This window comes from Juglans microcarpa x Juglans regia, chromosome 1S, assembly GCF_004785595.1.
Source record: "Juglans microcarpa x Juglans regia isolate MS1-56 chromosome 1S, Jm3101_v1.0, whole genome shotgun sequence".
NCBI classification, from domain to species: domain Eukaryota; kingdom Viridiplantae; phylum Streptophyta; class Magnoliopsida; order Fagales; family Juglandaceae; genus Juglans; species Juglans microcarpa x Juglans regia.
Window position 1 is genome coordinate 16,833,805 of NC_054595.1, and position 14,940 is coordinate 16,848,744.

The window sequence follows — 14,940 nt, forward strand, 5'->3', positions numbered from 1 at the left end:
GAAGGTTTCGAATATAAATTTTTTATTTGGACAACGGGTTATATCCTATCGAGCCATCAAATTTACTATTTTGATTGTTTATCTGTAATGAATTTTTTAAAACTACTTATCTCTAATAATGTTTTTAAAATCAGTACTTTCGTAATAATAATATTTTTAAAAAATTATATTTTACGAATGATCAATTTTTCTTAAAAAATTGAAAACAAACACATCAAAACTCACACTCAGATTCAATACTAAATTATTTTAATTTAGGATTACCTTTAATTTAATCCGTTGATTTGAACAATCGAGCTCGTGAAATTCTATATTATTTTCGATTTAAACCTTTAATTAGGGGTGTAATCGGTCCAGTCCGGTCTGATTTTAGATAAAATTTAGGACCAAATCGGTATGTACCGGTTTTGTATTTTTCAAAACCGATTACGTACCGGTTACCGTCTTAAACCGATATCTCCGATTTTACCGGTTTCCGGTTCCGTTTTCCGATTTTTTAAAATGTAAGTTTATCATTAAAAAAAAATCTGTTAAAAAAAAAAAAAAAAAAAAAAAAAAAAACTGCTTCAAAAAATCTGTTCTAAAAATCTGTTTCTATTACAAAATCTACACTACTAAAAAAATCTGTTTTAATAAAAAAATCTGTTTTAGTAAAAAAATCTATTTTAGTAAAAAAATTAGTATTAGTTATAAACTTATATATTAGTATAGCTATATAATATATTAGACTATATATAATATAATTTAATATATATTTTTTATGTTTAAAGCATATGATCAATTAAATTTTCATCTTCAAGATTAAACTTTTATTTTATAAATTACAATAACCTTATCTTATATATAATTATATTAATAACATATAATCAAACAAATTACAATTGTTCATATTTAAGATTAACATTTTATGTTATAATTTATAAATTATAATATGAAATTATTTCATATATGATATATAATTATATATATTATATATAAAAAATTCACATATAATTATATATTATATATGTAACTTATATATAAAATATTAATTTTTATATTTTTATATTTTTTTCTCCAACCGGTCTGATTCGGTTCTGGAAATCGTAGAACTGGAACCTGTCCGGTTCCGGCCGGTTTGCATAATTCAAGAACCGGTTCCGGACCGGACCGGTTCAAAACCTGTCCAACCAGTCCGGTCCGGTCCAGTTTTCCGATTTTTCAATTTAAGTTTACACCCCTACCTTTAATCTATCTGCTGACTTTGGTCCTCTTGAAAAGTAGGTATGGGCACGAGCATCAACTCGCAGCTTTGTGGAAGGCTATCATTCACTTGCTCTATTTTTGTGCAAAAAAAACTGATTGAAGGAAATTATATATATTTTTTGTATTTTTCTTAATGATTAAGAATGTTAAAAGATGTTAAAAAAATACTTAAAAGAAAATGATAAAAAAATAAATACACTATAAGTAGTAAATGTATAGTAAAAGAGTAGTAACCCTATCATTACCTATTCATTAATCTCACATAGTACAAGCCACACTTTTTTTTTTATATTTTTTAAAAAATTGATTTTATTCTTCTTAAAATAATTAAATTATTCTACTCATTATCTATATACCATACATTTTATAAGAGAAAAAAATAACAAAAAAAATGGTGTGTGGTGTGCGATATGTGAAGCGTATGAATTGAATTTATCTCTTCAAGTTTGTGAGCGATTTATTTCTCCTTCCAAAGAAGAAACGACCCCTTTAATTCCCTCTTCTAATTAAAGCCAAAGCTAAGCTTTAATAATAATAATAATCATATACCTCAAATACAAATAAAGCAAACAAAATAAAAACATAAGTCACCACATACATATATATTCATTGCTACAAAACTTAGACTGGAATAGGGATAGCTCTAAGTGGGTGAGCAATATGTGATGTTAAGGAAATCTTATTTTCCATGCTTATATCCTCGATTTTCACTCCATCTTCGAGCTTCCAATCGAAGTTGTGAATAAGAGAACCTAACATCAAGTGCAGCATTCTCGTCACCAAAGGATAACCAGGACATATTCTTCTTCCACCACCAAATGGTAAAAGCTCAAAGTTCCGACCTTTAACATCAATATCGGATCCCAAGAACCTCTCTGGCATAAATGAACTTGCATTTTCCTATAAGCTCGGGTCTCGGCCTATGGCCCATGCATTCACTAGCAATTGTGCACCCTATGGGATAACATAACCGTTGATTTCTACGTCTTCATCGGCTTTTCTGGGTAGTAAAAATGGAATTGCTGGGTGCAATCTAAACGTTTCCTTGACTATGGCTTGTAAGTACGGTAACCGTGCAATATCCGATTCCTCTATTGGGTTGCCTTTCTCAATTACTTGCTTCAGCTCTTCTTTGGCTTTCGACAACGCCTCTGGGTTTTGGAATAGTTCTGCCATTGCCCATTCCACTTTAGTTGCGATTGTCTCGATGCCCGCAACAAATAGGACCTAACCCAAAACACCATCCAAAAAATAAAAATAAAAAATTGAAAAATTTTCTTTTCATATTACGATGGATGAAGGTGTTAGTTTTAGGTATCAATTACATAAACCATCTCGATTTATCTAATCTTATCTCATTTAATAATTATAATATTTTCAAATTATCACGAAAATATAATAAAAAATTCAATTTTTTTAAATTTTAAAATAAAAATAATATTCTAACAATATTTTATCCAACTTTCAACTTTCATAGCTTATCTCATCTGTTTAACTAAACGAGACCTTAGTCGGCCGATACACTTTTGAATAAAATTTAAAACGATAAGATTGGTAATGATAGAATACCGATCAAGTATAAGAGTAATGATATACAATTTTAAATTATGCAAGTTCACATTTTTTTAAAAAAATTACTTCTCACATTTTTTCTAAATAAGTAGGCAAACTTACAAACATTAGAATACTACAAATATTATTAATTTCTTTTTGTATAGCATGATTTATGTCTGAAAAGTTATTATATAACTCAAGGCGGGTATAAAAATTGTTCAATTTAAATTTGAAGTTAACACGCAAAAAAAAAAAAAAAAAAATACAATTCTTGAAAATCCAAGTAAGCAATATGAGGAGAGAGAAAAAAAAAAAGAGGACAGAGAAAAAGAAAGAGTAATAATGAGAGTAATAATATATACATAATATATTGTACAATATATTGCAGAATAATATTATAAAATAAGGATATTTTTGTAACGTGATGTTATTTTATAAGATGTTTTATAAAAATATCTCTAATTTAAAATATAGTTGTGTAAAATATTCTGAAAAATATTATTTTTCTAATAAAAAAATGATAGGATTACTACCTTCTTATAACTCATTTTATATTTAATTTTTATTTTATTTAATGGTTAAGGAAATGATTATTAATAAAATTATATATATTTTTAATTTTTTTTAATAGTTAAGAACGATAAAAAATACTTAAAAAAAAATAATAAAAAAATATAAAACTTGAAATAAAGTAGTAAATAACTACCCTTCCTAATAATGGTGGTACATAGCAGGAACAAGTTTTCTATCGAAGTTTTGTCCTACTTCGTACTGTTGTCATCACTGATATTGAGAAGGGTATCTAACATATCACTTTTGGTGACATAACCAGACACTTTCCTCAACTGCAACCTCCGGCTAATTAAGCGATCAAAGATGTCTATTAGCTTTGAAAAGTGAACTGTCAGGCGCCACCTTGCACCTTGGGGATCGATTTTCTTAAGCAGAGGAAAATAATCTGCCAAGTTGGGTTTCCCTACCTCCCTCATGATATCCCCCGCAATCTCCTTGAACTCTCCAGCCATGTCAGAATCCGAATAGGCTAAATCCAACGAAAATACTTTGTTTGATAACAGGTTAAGCGTAGTCTTGACAGCCGCCCTGCCAATATCTACTGCCTCGCCGGTTAGGCTGCTTTGATGAGTCTCGGCAAGGAGCTCTTGCAGTTTCATCCGCCGGACATCATGGTTGTCATTGAGTGCTCTGTTGGAGAATAGCTGGCCACTGCAGATTTTGCGAAGGTTCCTCCATTGGGTCGAAACTGGCATCCATGCCATCCCCAACTCGTCATGTTTGTGGGCTCGGAGTGCGTCCGGGATTGTGCGGCTGGACAGCTGTTGGTCATGCGTTCGAAGGACTTCTTTTGCCATCTGTGCCGACGAAATGATTATTGTTGTTACTTGGCCTAACTTTAGGTACATGATGGGGCCATAAATCTGGGCAAGCATGGCCAGGGACTTGTGGGATTTGTCACCCATATCCAAGAGGTTTCCGATTATTGGATATGGTTTTGGACCTGGTGGAAGCATTTTCGGAGTTGCAGTCCTGCTTCGAACTATGCGGAAGGCTTGGATGATGACCCAGGTGATGCAAAGACATAGCAAAGTGTTGGACAAATCCATCTTTCCTATTAGAAATGATATTTGTAGTTATTAGTGTGTAAGTATCGTACAGTCGTTTTGAATAAAATAAATAAATATAGGATTCATATAAAAAGAAATTAATTTTTTAACAATGAATCTCACTCTTTTTTAAAATAATTATATAATATTTACGTATTCTACGATTGTATGTAACATTACTACTTTCCAATATATGATATTCTGATCGCAAAAGAGAAATAACAAACAATGACGAAATCAGGACTACTATAAGGACGAGGTTTTTGTCTTGTTGCCAGAAAGTAAAGGACGATCGAGATTAATAATTTAATAAGAAAAATATTACTCATACTCTCTATATATATATATATATTACACTTTTTTTTATTTTTTTCTCTTATTAAATATGTAGTATTTGAATGATGATAAAAAAAAGTTCAATTAATTTATGAAGAATTAAAAAAAAAATGTGGAATATATAATTGATGAGTAGCAGAACTCATTTAATAACAATTACTAGGACTATAAAAATAAACCAGAAAAACGGCCAGACCGGTTGGTTTGGTCCAATTCTAAACCAGTTCGATCTGGGACCGTTCCTCCATTTTAAAAACTGATCAAAATTGGTTCCAATTTTAGATTTTCTAGCACCGGACAGGTTCGTATATATATATATATCTATATATGTTTTTTAATTAATTATTTTATATAATATATATAATTATATATGAAATAATATTATATTATAATTTATAACATAAAATTTAAATCTTACATAATAAATTATTGCTTTATGATACCTAGTAAAGCAATATTCTCCTCTCATGTATGTATATAGATAAATGATGTCCTTACTATATTTGGTTCCATTCTTGTCTATATATTTTGCATGTCTTATATATTTTGTTTTAGAAATAATATTTGTTGTTTCAGGGTGGCACTTTTAAAAAAAAATTAATAAATATGAGATTTACATGAAAAAAATTATTTTTTAATAATAAATTTCCATTTTTTTCAAAGGCAGTGTGTAAAATATGCATATTTTATAATTATATCTACCATTATTCTATTTATTTCTCTATTAATATTTGACGATAATTTAGAAGATAAAAGAAAAAAAAAAAGAATTAAAAAGATGATGAGTAATTTTTAAAATGATATATAAATAGCCAGCTTTACGATAAGAAATATTTGCTTGTACTACAACTTCTAGATCACAGAATCTATGGGCTCTGCACGAATCTTCTTCACCGCAACAACACCAAAATCTAGAACTTTTTGGCGAGCAACATTGGTAGTGAATTCTTTATCTTTATCTTTATCTTTAAATTTAAAGAGTATATTTTTAAATTTATCTATATTAACTTATACATCTCTAAATTTTTGAATAGTTATAAATAGCGCTTCTTCAAATTTGAAGAAGTACTATTCATTCTTCAAATATTATTTTACTATTTTTTCTCTCTCCTACCCATTAAAATCAATTTTGTAAAATTTATATTAAAATGATTTTGATACATAAAATTTGTATCAAGTTGATAATACAAATTGGATGTTTATAGTAAAATATATATAAAAAATAATTTTAGAAAACAAATAAAAAATAAAAAAATAATAATATTTTTTTATTATTTGGTTCAAAAATACATAAATCAATGTGAGATTTTTTTTCATATACAAAATCATTCTTCAAAAAGGATGATTTTGCATATGAAGATGCATAAACTACTACCAATGCTTAATTAGCATTGGTCTATGCATATGCATATGCAAAATCACTTCTTTTACATATCCATTTTGTCATTCAAGTAAAATTTTCACATTAGCTTATGCATATTTGAGACAAAATAATAATAAAATATTATTATTAATTTTTTGCTAAAATTAATTTTTTTATATATATTTTGCAATTAACATCCACTACATACATTTGACAGTAATAATACAGATGCAATAATAAAAAATACAATTTTTTATATATTATATTAAAAATATAATAAAATGAAAAAAATATATATAATATATTATAATAATAAAATGAATGTGCAAGTGAATGTTTGTTGTGTTGTTGAATGAGGGAGAAAAGGAAAGGATTGTGAGAGAGAGAGTGGGAGGAGAGAGAAATAATAATTAAAATATGATTTGTAGGGTGAATAGTGGTTATCAAAATTTGGATAAGCACTGTTCATATGTACCTAAATATTTGGATATGCATAAGCCAATGTGGAGGATTTTAGGATCATATTATGCAAATATGACTTTGCATATGCATATGCATAGACCAATGCTAATGCCCCGCCTGTTTTCTTTCAAGATTAAAATGTAAAACTTTAAAAATTTTGAAATTTTTTCATTTTTTTCATTATAATTTTTTTAAATTTTTATATAAAATAAAATAAATAATTTAATTTTTTTAATTTTAAAATAAAAATAATATTAAAAAATATATTTTAATAATATTTTATTTAATTTTATAATTCTAATCTCACCTCATTCTACTTCATCATTAAATACAAATGATGGTTGAGTGAATGTAGCACTAACAAGCTCAACCACAAAATCTCCCATTGTTTTTGTCCTTTGAGGACGAGAAATCAAATGCCTCGTTTGTTTTCAGGAAATATCTCATCCCATCTCATCTCATCTCACCTCATCTAGGACCGAACCGGTATGTACCGGTTTTATATTTTTCAAAATTGATTACACACCGGTTACCTTCCTAAACTGGTACTTCCGATTTTACCGATTTCCGGTCCGATCTGGTCCGGTTTTCTGATTTTTTTAAAACGTAAGTTTCACAATTTATCATTAAAAATTTGTTTATGAAAAAAAAAACTGATTTAAAAAAATATGTTTTATACTTTTATTAATATATTAGACTATATAGTAGTATTAATATTAGACTATTGGTATAGTTATAAATTATATATTAGTATTAGTTATAAACTATATATTTAATATTAGTATTAGTTATAAACTTTTAGTGATTTAGTATTAACATTTTATGTAATAATTTATAAATTATAATAAGAAATTATTTCATATATGAATATATATAATTATATATATTATATATAAAAATTTCACATAAAAATGTATAATTATACATAATATATAAAACTTATATATATTAATATAAATATATATATAATATTTTGTTTAAAACTTATATTTAAAATAATACAAATATTATTATATATATATATTTTATCAACCGATCCGATCCGGTTCGAAAAATCTTAAAAATAGAACCGGCCGGTTTTCACATTCTAAGAACGAGTCTCAGACCGGACCGGTTCAAAATCGATAAAACCAATAAAACCGGTTCGGTCCGGTCCCGATCGGTTTTCCGATTTGAATTTACACCCCTAATACCAGTACCCAAACTAGGATTGAGAAACACTCTCAACCCATCTCATCTCATTTCATTTGATCATTATAACTTTCACATAAAATATAATAAATAGTTCAATTTTTTTAAATTTTAAAATAATAATAATATTAAAAAATAATATTCTAACAATATTTGATTTAACTTTTAACTTTTATCTCAACTCAACTCAACTCACTATCTAAACCTAACCTAGTATCTGTTCTAATTTTAATTTAATATAAATTTATTTATTAAAAAAAAAAAGTGGCAATGTGGATACACACCTTCAAGGGGCACTCTCGCCACAGACACAGAAAAAGCAAAAAAAATACAGTAAAACGCTTCGTATCGATTGGGAATCTCTTTCCCCTCCCCGGTTTCTACCGCCTTCTTTTCAAGTCTTCCTTTCTTTCCTTTCTCCTAGGGTTTCGTAGGTGCGTTTCCTCCGCACAGCTAAAAAAATGTTGCAGAAGAAAACCTCCTCCTCTCTCTATAATTGATCCAATTCCCCATGGCCTGATTCAGCTCCTCTTTTTTTTTTTTCTGGTAACAACCTTCGCTGCTCAACTTTTTTCATTGTTTTTCATTTCTACCCGTGTATTTCTATTGGTACGGTTCAGTAACAATGTGGTGCTGAAAGGCTTTCAAGTTCAGCTAGTATTCTTTTCTTTTTTAGTTTCTATTTTTGTTATTCATGGATGGATTTGTGTATCGGCGGGTTAATTTGAGAGTTGACGATCTTGTTTTATAGATTTGCGAGGAAGATTTGTTATTTACTACTGGGTTGCTAAGCTGGTTTGGATTTGATACTCAAAATTTGCGTTTGTGACTGAGAGGCTTCTGTCTGCTGTTTGTGACTCTTTTTAGTTTAGTTTGAACCGTATATGCATATATAAATACACCCACAGCCCTATGTATTTGATTGCTAGTTGGAAGCTGCAGCAGATAATTTTAGACTTGGGTTTATGTTTTGAGGATTCAAAGTGGTATTTGCTTGGTGAGATTCTCTAGCTTCTCTAATAGTTTCTTTCTGCTGTTCTTTGTTCCATATTGAGACCCTTATTGGTACAATATTCTTGTCTGATGGTGGGCTTTGAAATCTTTTAGACTTCCTGAGGTAACTAAGGATGGAGTTCTTCTCACACACACACACACACACACACACAAACATCTCTTATTGGATTGAAGTTTTCAGATTTTTCCATCTCATAATACAAGATAATGAAATGCAATTGATAAGGAAAGTCAAAGATATTATAAATGCGAAGATGACAAAAAATCTTAACCATTATTTAAAAATAATGGCTTAGATTGAAGATTTTCACTTTGGAGTTGTGCTAGGAGGTCTAGAGGATCGTAGTCCTATTGGAGGTATTAAGTTGTTTTGTAATTAGAAGTTGATCTTTCAAGGGTAAGTAGGTGTTAATGCCATTGGGGATAACAAATAACAAATCTGACTGTTTCATTAGGAAGTATTACGTGTACTTTGAATGAGAGGAATGGTCGCTGTTTTGATAATAGGGAACGTTTGATGGGAGGGTTTAGAGATTTTTTTCTATACATTGATACTTTGGGCTTCGGTTATTGTATTGAATGGGATTAGTTTTAATGACTTTTATGCTGTCTTTTCACAGTTCTTAGCTTGTAATTAGGTTTAACTCTTGTATACTTCCTGTGTTCTTGGGCTTTGTCTAATTATGTGGAGTAATGAATTATTCTTACTTATATAAAAAAAAGAAAAAGTATCACATGGCTTTCTGGGTCTGAAATATACTATTCTTGCCTCCCCACTTATTTTTCCCTATCATGCCAGTTGCCTTCGTATGCGTTATTTGAGATGGATGAAAGTCTTAAGCTCCTTTTGGTGGCTTTTATTTGGGAAGTTAGTTAATTTTTTCTTAAGTAGAAGTTGAAGCAAACTAGGGTTTCCAATAAAATGTTGTCTGCAGTTCAATGTTATGGATCCATCCAGCATGATGTTCTTTTTAATTATCATTCAGTAGTACGTGTTGAACTCTATTGTATTCTCACCTTTTATTTCTAAATCTTGTGTAGGAGTGGCAGTCCTGGAATGGAAATGTATAATTTTTCTGAACATGGAAACACAGAGACTTATCTGGTACTTTCTTAGTAATTGCTTGAGCTTTTTACTTTTTAGCCATTATATAGTCAACTCCTTGTTCAAATGGTCTTGTGAAGGTCAGTTCTTGTATCAGTTTTGAGTTATTTTGATGTTCTATAACATCTCCATGTCTTGAGTTTTAGATTCAAGGTGCTGAATCAAACTCACACTTGACAAGTCCACTACTTGAACAAATTGAAACTATGTACACCGAAGGAGCCCCTGAATTTGTTGTTGATCAGGGCTTGTATTATCCTACTGCCACCAACTATGGATATTATTATACAGGTAAATTTAAATGCCCCGTTGTCAGTATTCCAGGATTGTGCTTGGTAGTTTCTTACTTCTGCATCATTTATTGTGATTAGGATTTGGATCACCCAGTGAATGGGAGGACCACAATAGGGTTTTTGGTGTAGATGGTCCTGATATTCAGTACACGGTAAGTGATCTCTCTCACACACACAAAGCATGTGTCATTAATTGATATTCATTTTTTTTTGGTTGTTCTGAACTTAAAATTACTCTGCTTCAGGGTGTGCAAAATGAAAGTTCGCCATATGTATATTATACGCCTAGCTATGGATATACACAGTCGCCATACAACCCATACAATCCTTACATACCCGGTGCTATGATAGGTGTTGAAAGTCAATTTGTTGGGGCACAGCAGTATTACACTCCTCCCCCTTATCAGAACACCGTTTCTTCGCCTGCTTATGTTCCCTTTATTGTTCAACCAGATATTGTCCCTAGTACTTCAGCTGACTCATACGATACTGGTGCCTCGATGAATAGACCTGAAGGAAGAAGTTTAAAACACAACTTCAGTTCGGCTACTGGAGCCTTGCCAAGGAACTCCGTAAAATCTATTTCAAATCAGAGTAATTCTTTGGCCAGGGTATCAGAAGGCCCAAGAGCTAATGTTGGACCAAGCAAACAATCTGCGATACATGGGACTGCTTCTGCTGGTAGTTTTGCCCCTCCAGCTTCATCACATGTTCTTGAGGTACGATGTTTTTGCTCAATCAAGCTCTACATATTACCAACCCTACATCTGTCTCCCCTCCCCTCCCCTCCCCTCCCTCCGCTAGAAAAAAAAAGGAAATGAGCCCTTGCAGTGGGTGTGTTGTGGGTGGGAGTGTCTTCTGAACAACAGAAGTAAAGTATTTAAATTGAGAAGTTCCCTGTCACCTCCATGGTGTTGATCCTTGCATGAAGTTGTATTCCAGGAATGGATGACTAGATGTCCCATACAGAAGGTGCCCTCCTTAGGGGCCTGTTAGAGCAAGAATAAACAGTAAATTAGGTGAAGTTATCTTGTAAGAGAAATGTTATTCTTGATCCTATATTTTGTCATCTCCAGCCACACCTCTTATGTGACTGCTATTTAAGTAGTTGACGTGTGAAGCCACTTAAAAATGTGTTGTATCATTAACTGAGAATGACAAGATTTAGGATGGAAAGTAGCATTACTCATATTGTAGATGTCTAATTGACGAGTTGTAAATATCTGTTTCAGTTCTCAAATGCTTGGCACTCATTGTTGGTTCTTTCTTTATTTTCGAAGTTCTGATTTCTAATTTGTGTTACAGGTCAGAAATGCCTCTGGCTCAGTTCCAGCCGTAGATAATATCTCCAATGGAAAGGTTCGAGCTCATCAAAACCAATTGAAAGTAACTCTTCCTGTAAGCAATGGTTTATCTGGCTTTGGATCAAGTGCTTATGGACAGGCTGTAGGGGGTAAGATTCGTTCCAAAATCCATGTTGGCAGAGCTCTGAATGATGCATTTGGAAGCCCAGATGCATTGGGTGAGCAGAATCGGGGCCCTAGAATTAACAGATCAAAAAGCCAGCTTGCTGGCAAAGCATACACAGGAAGGGCAGGAGATGGTAATGCACAGGGAAATATTATTATCTCTATTGATCAGTATAATAAGGATGAATTTCCTGCTGATTACGTGGATGCGAAGTTCTTCATAATAAAATCTTACAGTGAGGATGATGTACACAAGAGCATTAAATATAATGTTTGGTCATCTACACCCCATGGAAACAAGAAGTTGGATAGTGCTTATGAAGATGCACAGAGACTGGCTGCAGGGAAGCCTAGAGGCTGTCCTATCTTTCTATTCTTTTCTGTGAGTATTTTTATTCTATAGCTTGGCTATGTATTGATAATTTTTTACTTCACGCGTTTCTTTATTCTCTATATTCTCTGTCAGCTTTCTGAAGCAGGATTCATCTTCGTGTTTTGATGGTCCATACTTATGTTAGATTGTCTTGTACAGGTTAATGCAAGTGGTCAATTCTGTGGTGTTGCAGAGATGGTTGGCCCAGTTGACTTCAATAAGGATATGGCTTTTTGGCAGCAAGATAAATGGAGTGGGAGCTTCCCTGTGAAGTGGCACGTTATCAAAGATGTCCCAAACACCAATTTTAGGCACATTATTTTAGAAAATAATGAGAACAAACCAGTGACTAATAGCAGAGATACACAAGAGGTATATCAAGCTGTTGGTTTTACTGCATTGCATTTCTTTTAGGAAATATGTTGAATGTGGCAACCTCTTGTGGTTTTAACTTAATTGTTTTTTAGTAGGACATCACATTCATGGCTTCACTTATTCAATTGCTTTATTTTATTTTGTATTGTTTGCTCAATTTTAGTTGGTTGTGCTATTGGACAAACATGATTTATGATTTGATTGATGTATGAATTTGCTGTTAATACATTTCTTTTATAGGTAATTCACAATAATATAATTTGTTATACCTTTTGAACGGTATATACATATTGACTTGTATTTGGGATTGGCTATTCCTTTTTCACCATTCGACTGCACCTAAGGCAATATTTTTAAATAAATTAGGTGAAAGTGTGATTTTTTAAGAGCCTTCACCAATGCTCTTTTATCGGAATATTTTATCTTGCCTCTTTCGTTGTAACCAATTTAATTACAACCCCATCAAACCACATTCTACATTCATCATCATTAAATAGCTCCTTCAATTTGAACCGTATTTGTTGGTGAATTAAATTTTATATCTTGCAAATCACAAAGCATTTGGCAGATGTGATAGAATATACTGGAAATCATGATGGTTTGGTAAAACAATTCAAGTTGAATGCATCACAGTAGAGAAAGGTTGACAATAATTGGTTTGAGGTTGAGACAATGAGAATTCTTCCTTAATACGGATGTAATGGAGGGCGCAATCCGAGATAGAGCGGAGTGGAAAAAGTAAAAAGGGATCTGTGCAGCCAACCCCGGGTAGTCAGGGCATGGCTTTGTTGAGTGACTATAATTAATATGCAACTTCGTTTACCCTGGATTTAGGATAGTGAGTTTGCCATTTGAAATAGGATGTTTGCAGTTATATTATATTTTGCCTAAAAATTAGCCTGTTAAATAATTTTTGTTTTATGCAGGTAATGTATAAGAAAGGTCTAGAGATGTTGAAAGCCTTCAAAAATTACACGCTAAAGACCTCCTTACTTGATGACTTCATATACTATGAAAATCGTCAGAAAATCATGGAGGAAGAGAAAGCCAGGTTACTTGTGAAAAGCTTCGAAGTTCCGTATTTCGTACCTTCATTGAATCCCCCTCGCAGGCTAAATGGTGTTCTTGAGCTACCTCCAAGAGAAGATGAAAAAACTACCAAGCCCAACAACGGTTCAAATAGCTCAATAATAAAGACGGGGGTCTCTGCTCCCGAGCAGGTTTCTTCTAATTCTTTTGTTATCAACCCAAGTATTGGAGATGGAAATGCTGAGCAAATTGCAGTCGAGACAAAAACTGATGTAGTATCTACTTTAAAGATTGGTTCACTTACCATAAGCCCGAAGCAAGCTGAGCCTAAGCCCTTGCCAGCTGCTAATACTGAACCTGCTGATATTGTCAAAGTAGGCTCAGTGCCCATCAAAGTTAACGGATTTGCAGAATCTGGTTTTCTAACAGTTGGGACTATTCCCCTCGATCGTAGGCCACTGCAGCTTGACAAGGGGGGTGCTTCTGTTAACAATGGATCCCAACGTTAATGAATGCCAGAGGTTTTTCACAGCGTTAGTTATTTTGTGGAACTATTGTGTCGGAGGATGCTCTACCTTTTGTGCAGAAAGACTAATGTTCAACATTGAGGATATCATACTCAATAGTGGTTTTATGAGCTGGTGAATTGCAATACATGTTTCAGATCATCATGATTTGGTTTTCATTCCCTCCACGTTAGCTGCAGTTGTTTTGATCAACACTTATACGGATGTCTTGATTTTCTGGGAGGTAAGGCTTCCTTTTGTTGCTCTGCCCTAATCAAGTTCAAATACTTTGTAATCTTTCTTTCGGAATTCTTTTCCCGTCTCTTCCACTAATATATTCAAGATTTAGGAAAAAAAAAACAAAAAAAAAGAAGAAGAAGAAAGAATTCTCTTTGTTGGTCAATTCGCAATCCTGCGTAATGTTTGTCAATTAACTCGTTTAGACACATAAAATTGTTGTTTGGTACGGTAATGGAGTTGGACATATTCCTCTTGTTTCATTTTTTTCATTAACATTTGAATGCAATGTGTCCGATATAGTTATTATTATTGTTATTGTTGTTATTATAATTTAGTGGTTGATGTTTAAGTTGATATTGTGACCCGAATATCATGTGGATCTATGGGGTATCTGGATTAGATGCCATAAAAAGCTTTTGTTTGTGACCCACCCTGAAAAGGTCAAGGTAGTCTGCACTTTTATGCTTGAATGTTCTCCTTCAACTTGATAGTACTTCTGTTAGGTGTAATTTCAGAGTTGGAGTGAGAACGAAAGATCTGCAGTCAAACTAAATTAGGGCCGTCAATCAGACACAAAATGTAAGAATTTTTAAATGATAATTATTTAATTAATATACTTATAAAAAAATATATATATATATTTAATTTAATAACAATGATTGAGATTTTGCCCAATTATTATTTTTTCACTACATATTGTCGTGAACCAATTGCTTGCCAGGGATGATGAATTATGTAATTCTGGCATTTCCACTCTTCTTTT

General features: G+C 31.9%; 1 protein-coding gene and 1 pseudogene across 2 annotated transcripts; one reads left to right on the top strand and one right to left on the bottom strand.

Moving 5' to 3' along the window:
• Positions 1 to 1,866: 1,866 nt before the first annotated feature.
• Positions 1,867 to 4,423, bottom strand: LOC121246967 (annotated as a pseudogene).
• Positions 4,424 to 8,088: 3,665 nt separating this feature from the next.
• Positions 8,089 to 14,486, top strand: LOC121246537 (YTH domain-containing protein ECT4-like). 2 transcript variants are annotated; one of them, XM_041144713.1, is made up of 9 exons: positions 8,096 to 8,319; positions 9,829 to 9,892; positions 10,039 to 10,183; positions 10,264 to 10,337; positions 10,431 to 10,536; positions 10,639 to 10,904; positions 11,491 to 12,036; positions 12,187 to 12,399; positions 13,329 to 14,486. In XM_041144713.1, exons 2-9 carry the CDS (start codon positions 9,845 to 9,847, stop codon positions 13,938 to 13,940), a joined length of 2,010 nt encoding a protein of 669 aa, XP_041000647.1. In that variant the 5' UTR covers positions 8,096 to 8,319; positions 9,829 to 9,844; the 3' UTR covers positions 13,941 to 14,486. The 2 variants fall into 2 exon arrangements, with proteins under 2 accessions (XP_041000646.1, XP_041000647.1); XM_041144712.1 differs by having other exon boundaries at positions 8,089 to 8,319; positions 10,431 to 10,904.
• The last annotated feature ends 454 nt before the right edge of the window (positions 14,487 to 14,940 follow it).

Bases quoted from the DNA above. Each gene is read 5' to 3' on its own strand.
- LOC121246537 (XM_041144712.1), top strand. From the start codon at position 9,845: ATGGAAATGTATAATTTTTCTGAACATGGAAACACAGAGACTTATCTG. The intron at 10,184-10,263 runs GTAAATTTAAAT...TATTGTGATTAG, and splicing joins CTATGGATATTATTATACAG to GATTTGGATCACCCAGTGAA. The intron at 10,905-11,490 runs GTACGATGTTTT...TTTGTGTTACAG, and splicing joins CTTCATCACATGTTCTTGAG to GTCAGAAATGCCTCTGGCTC.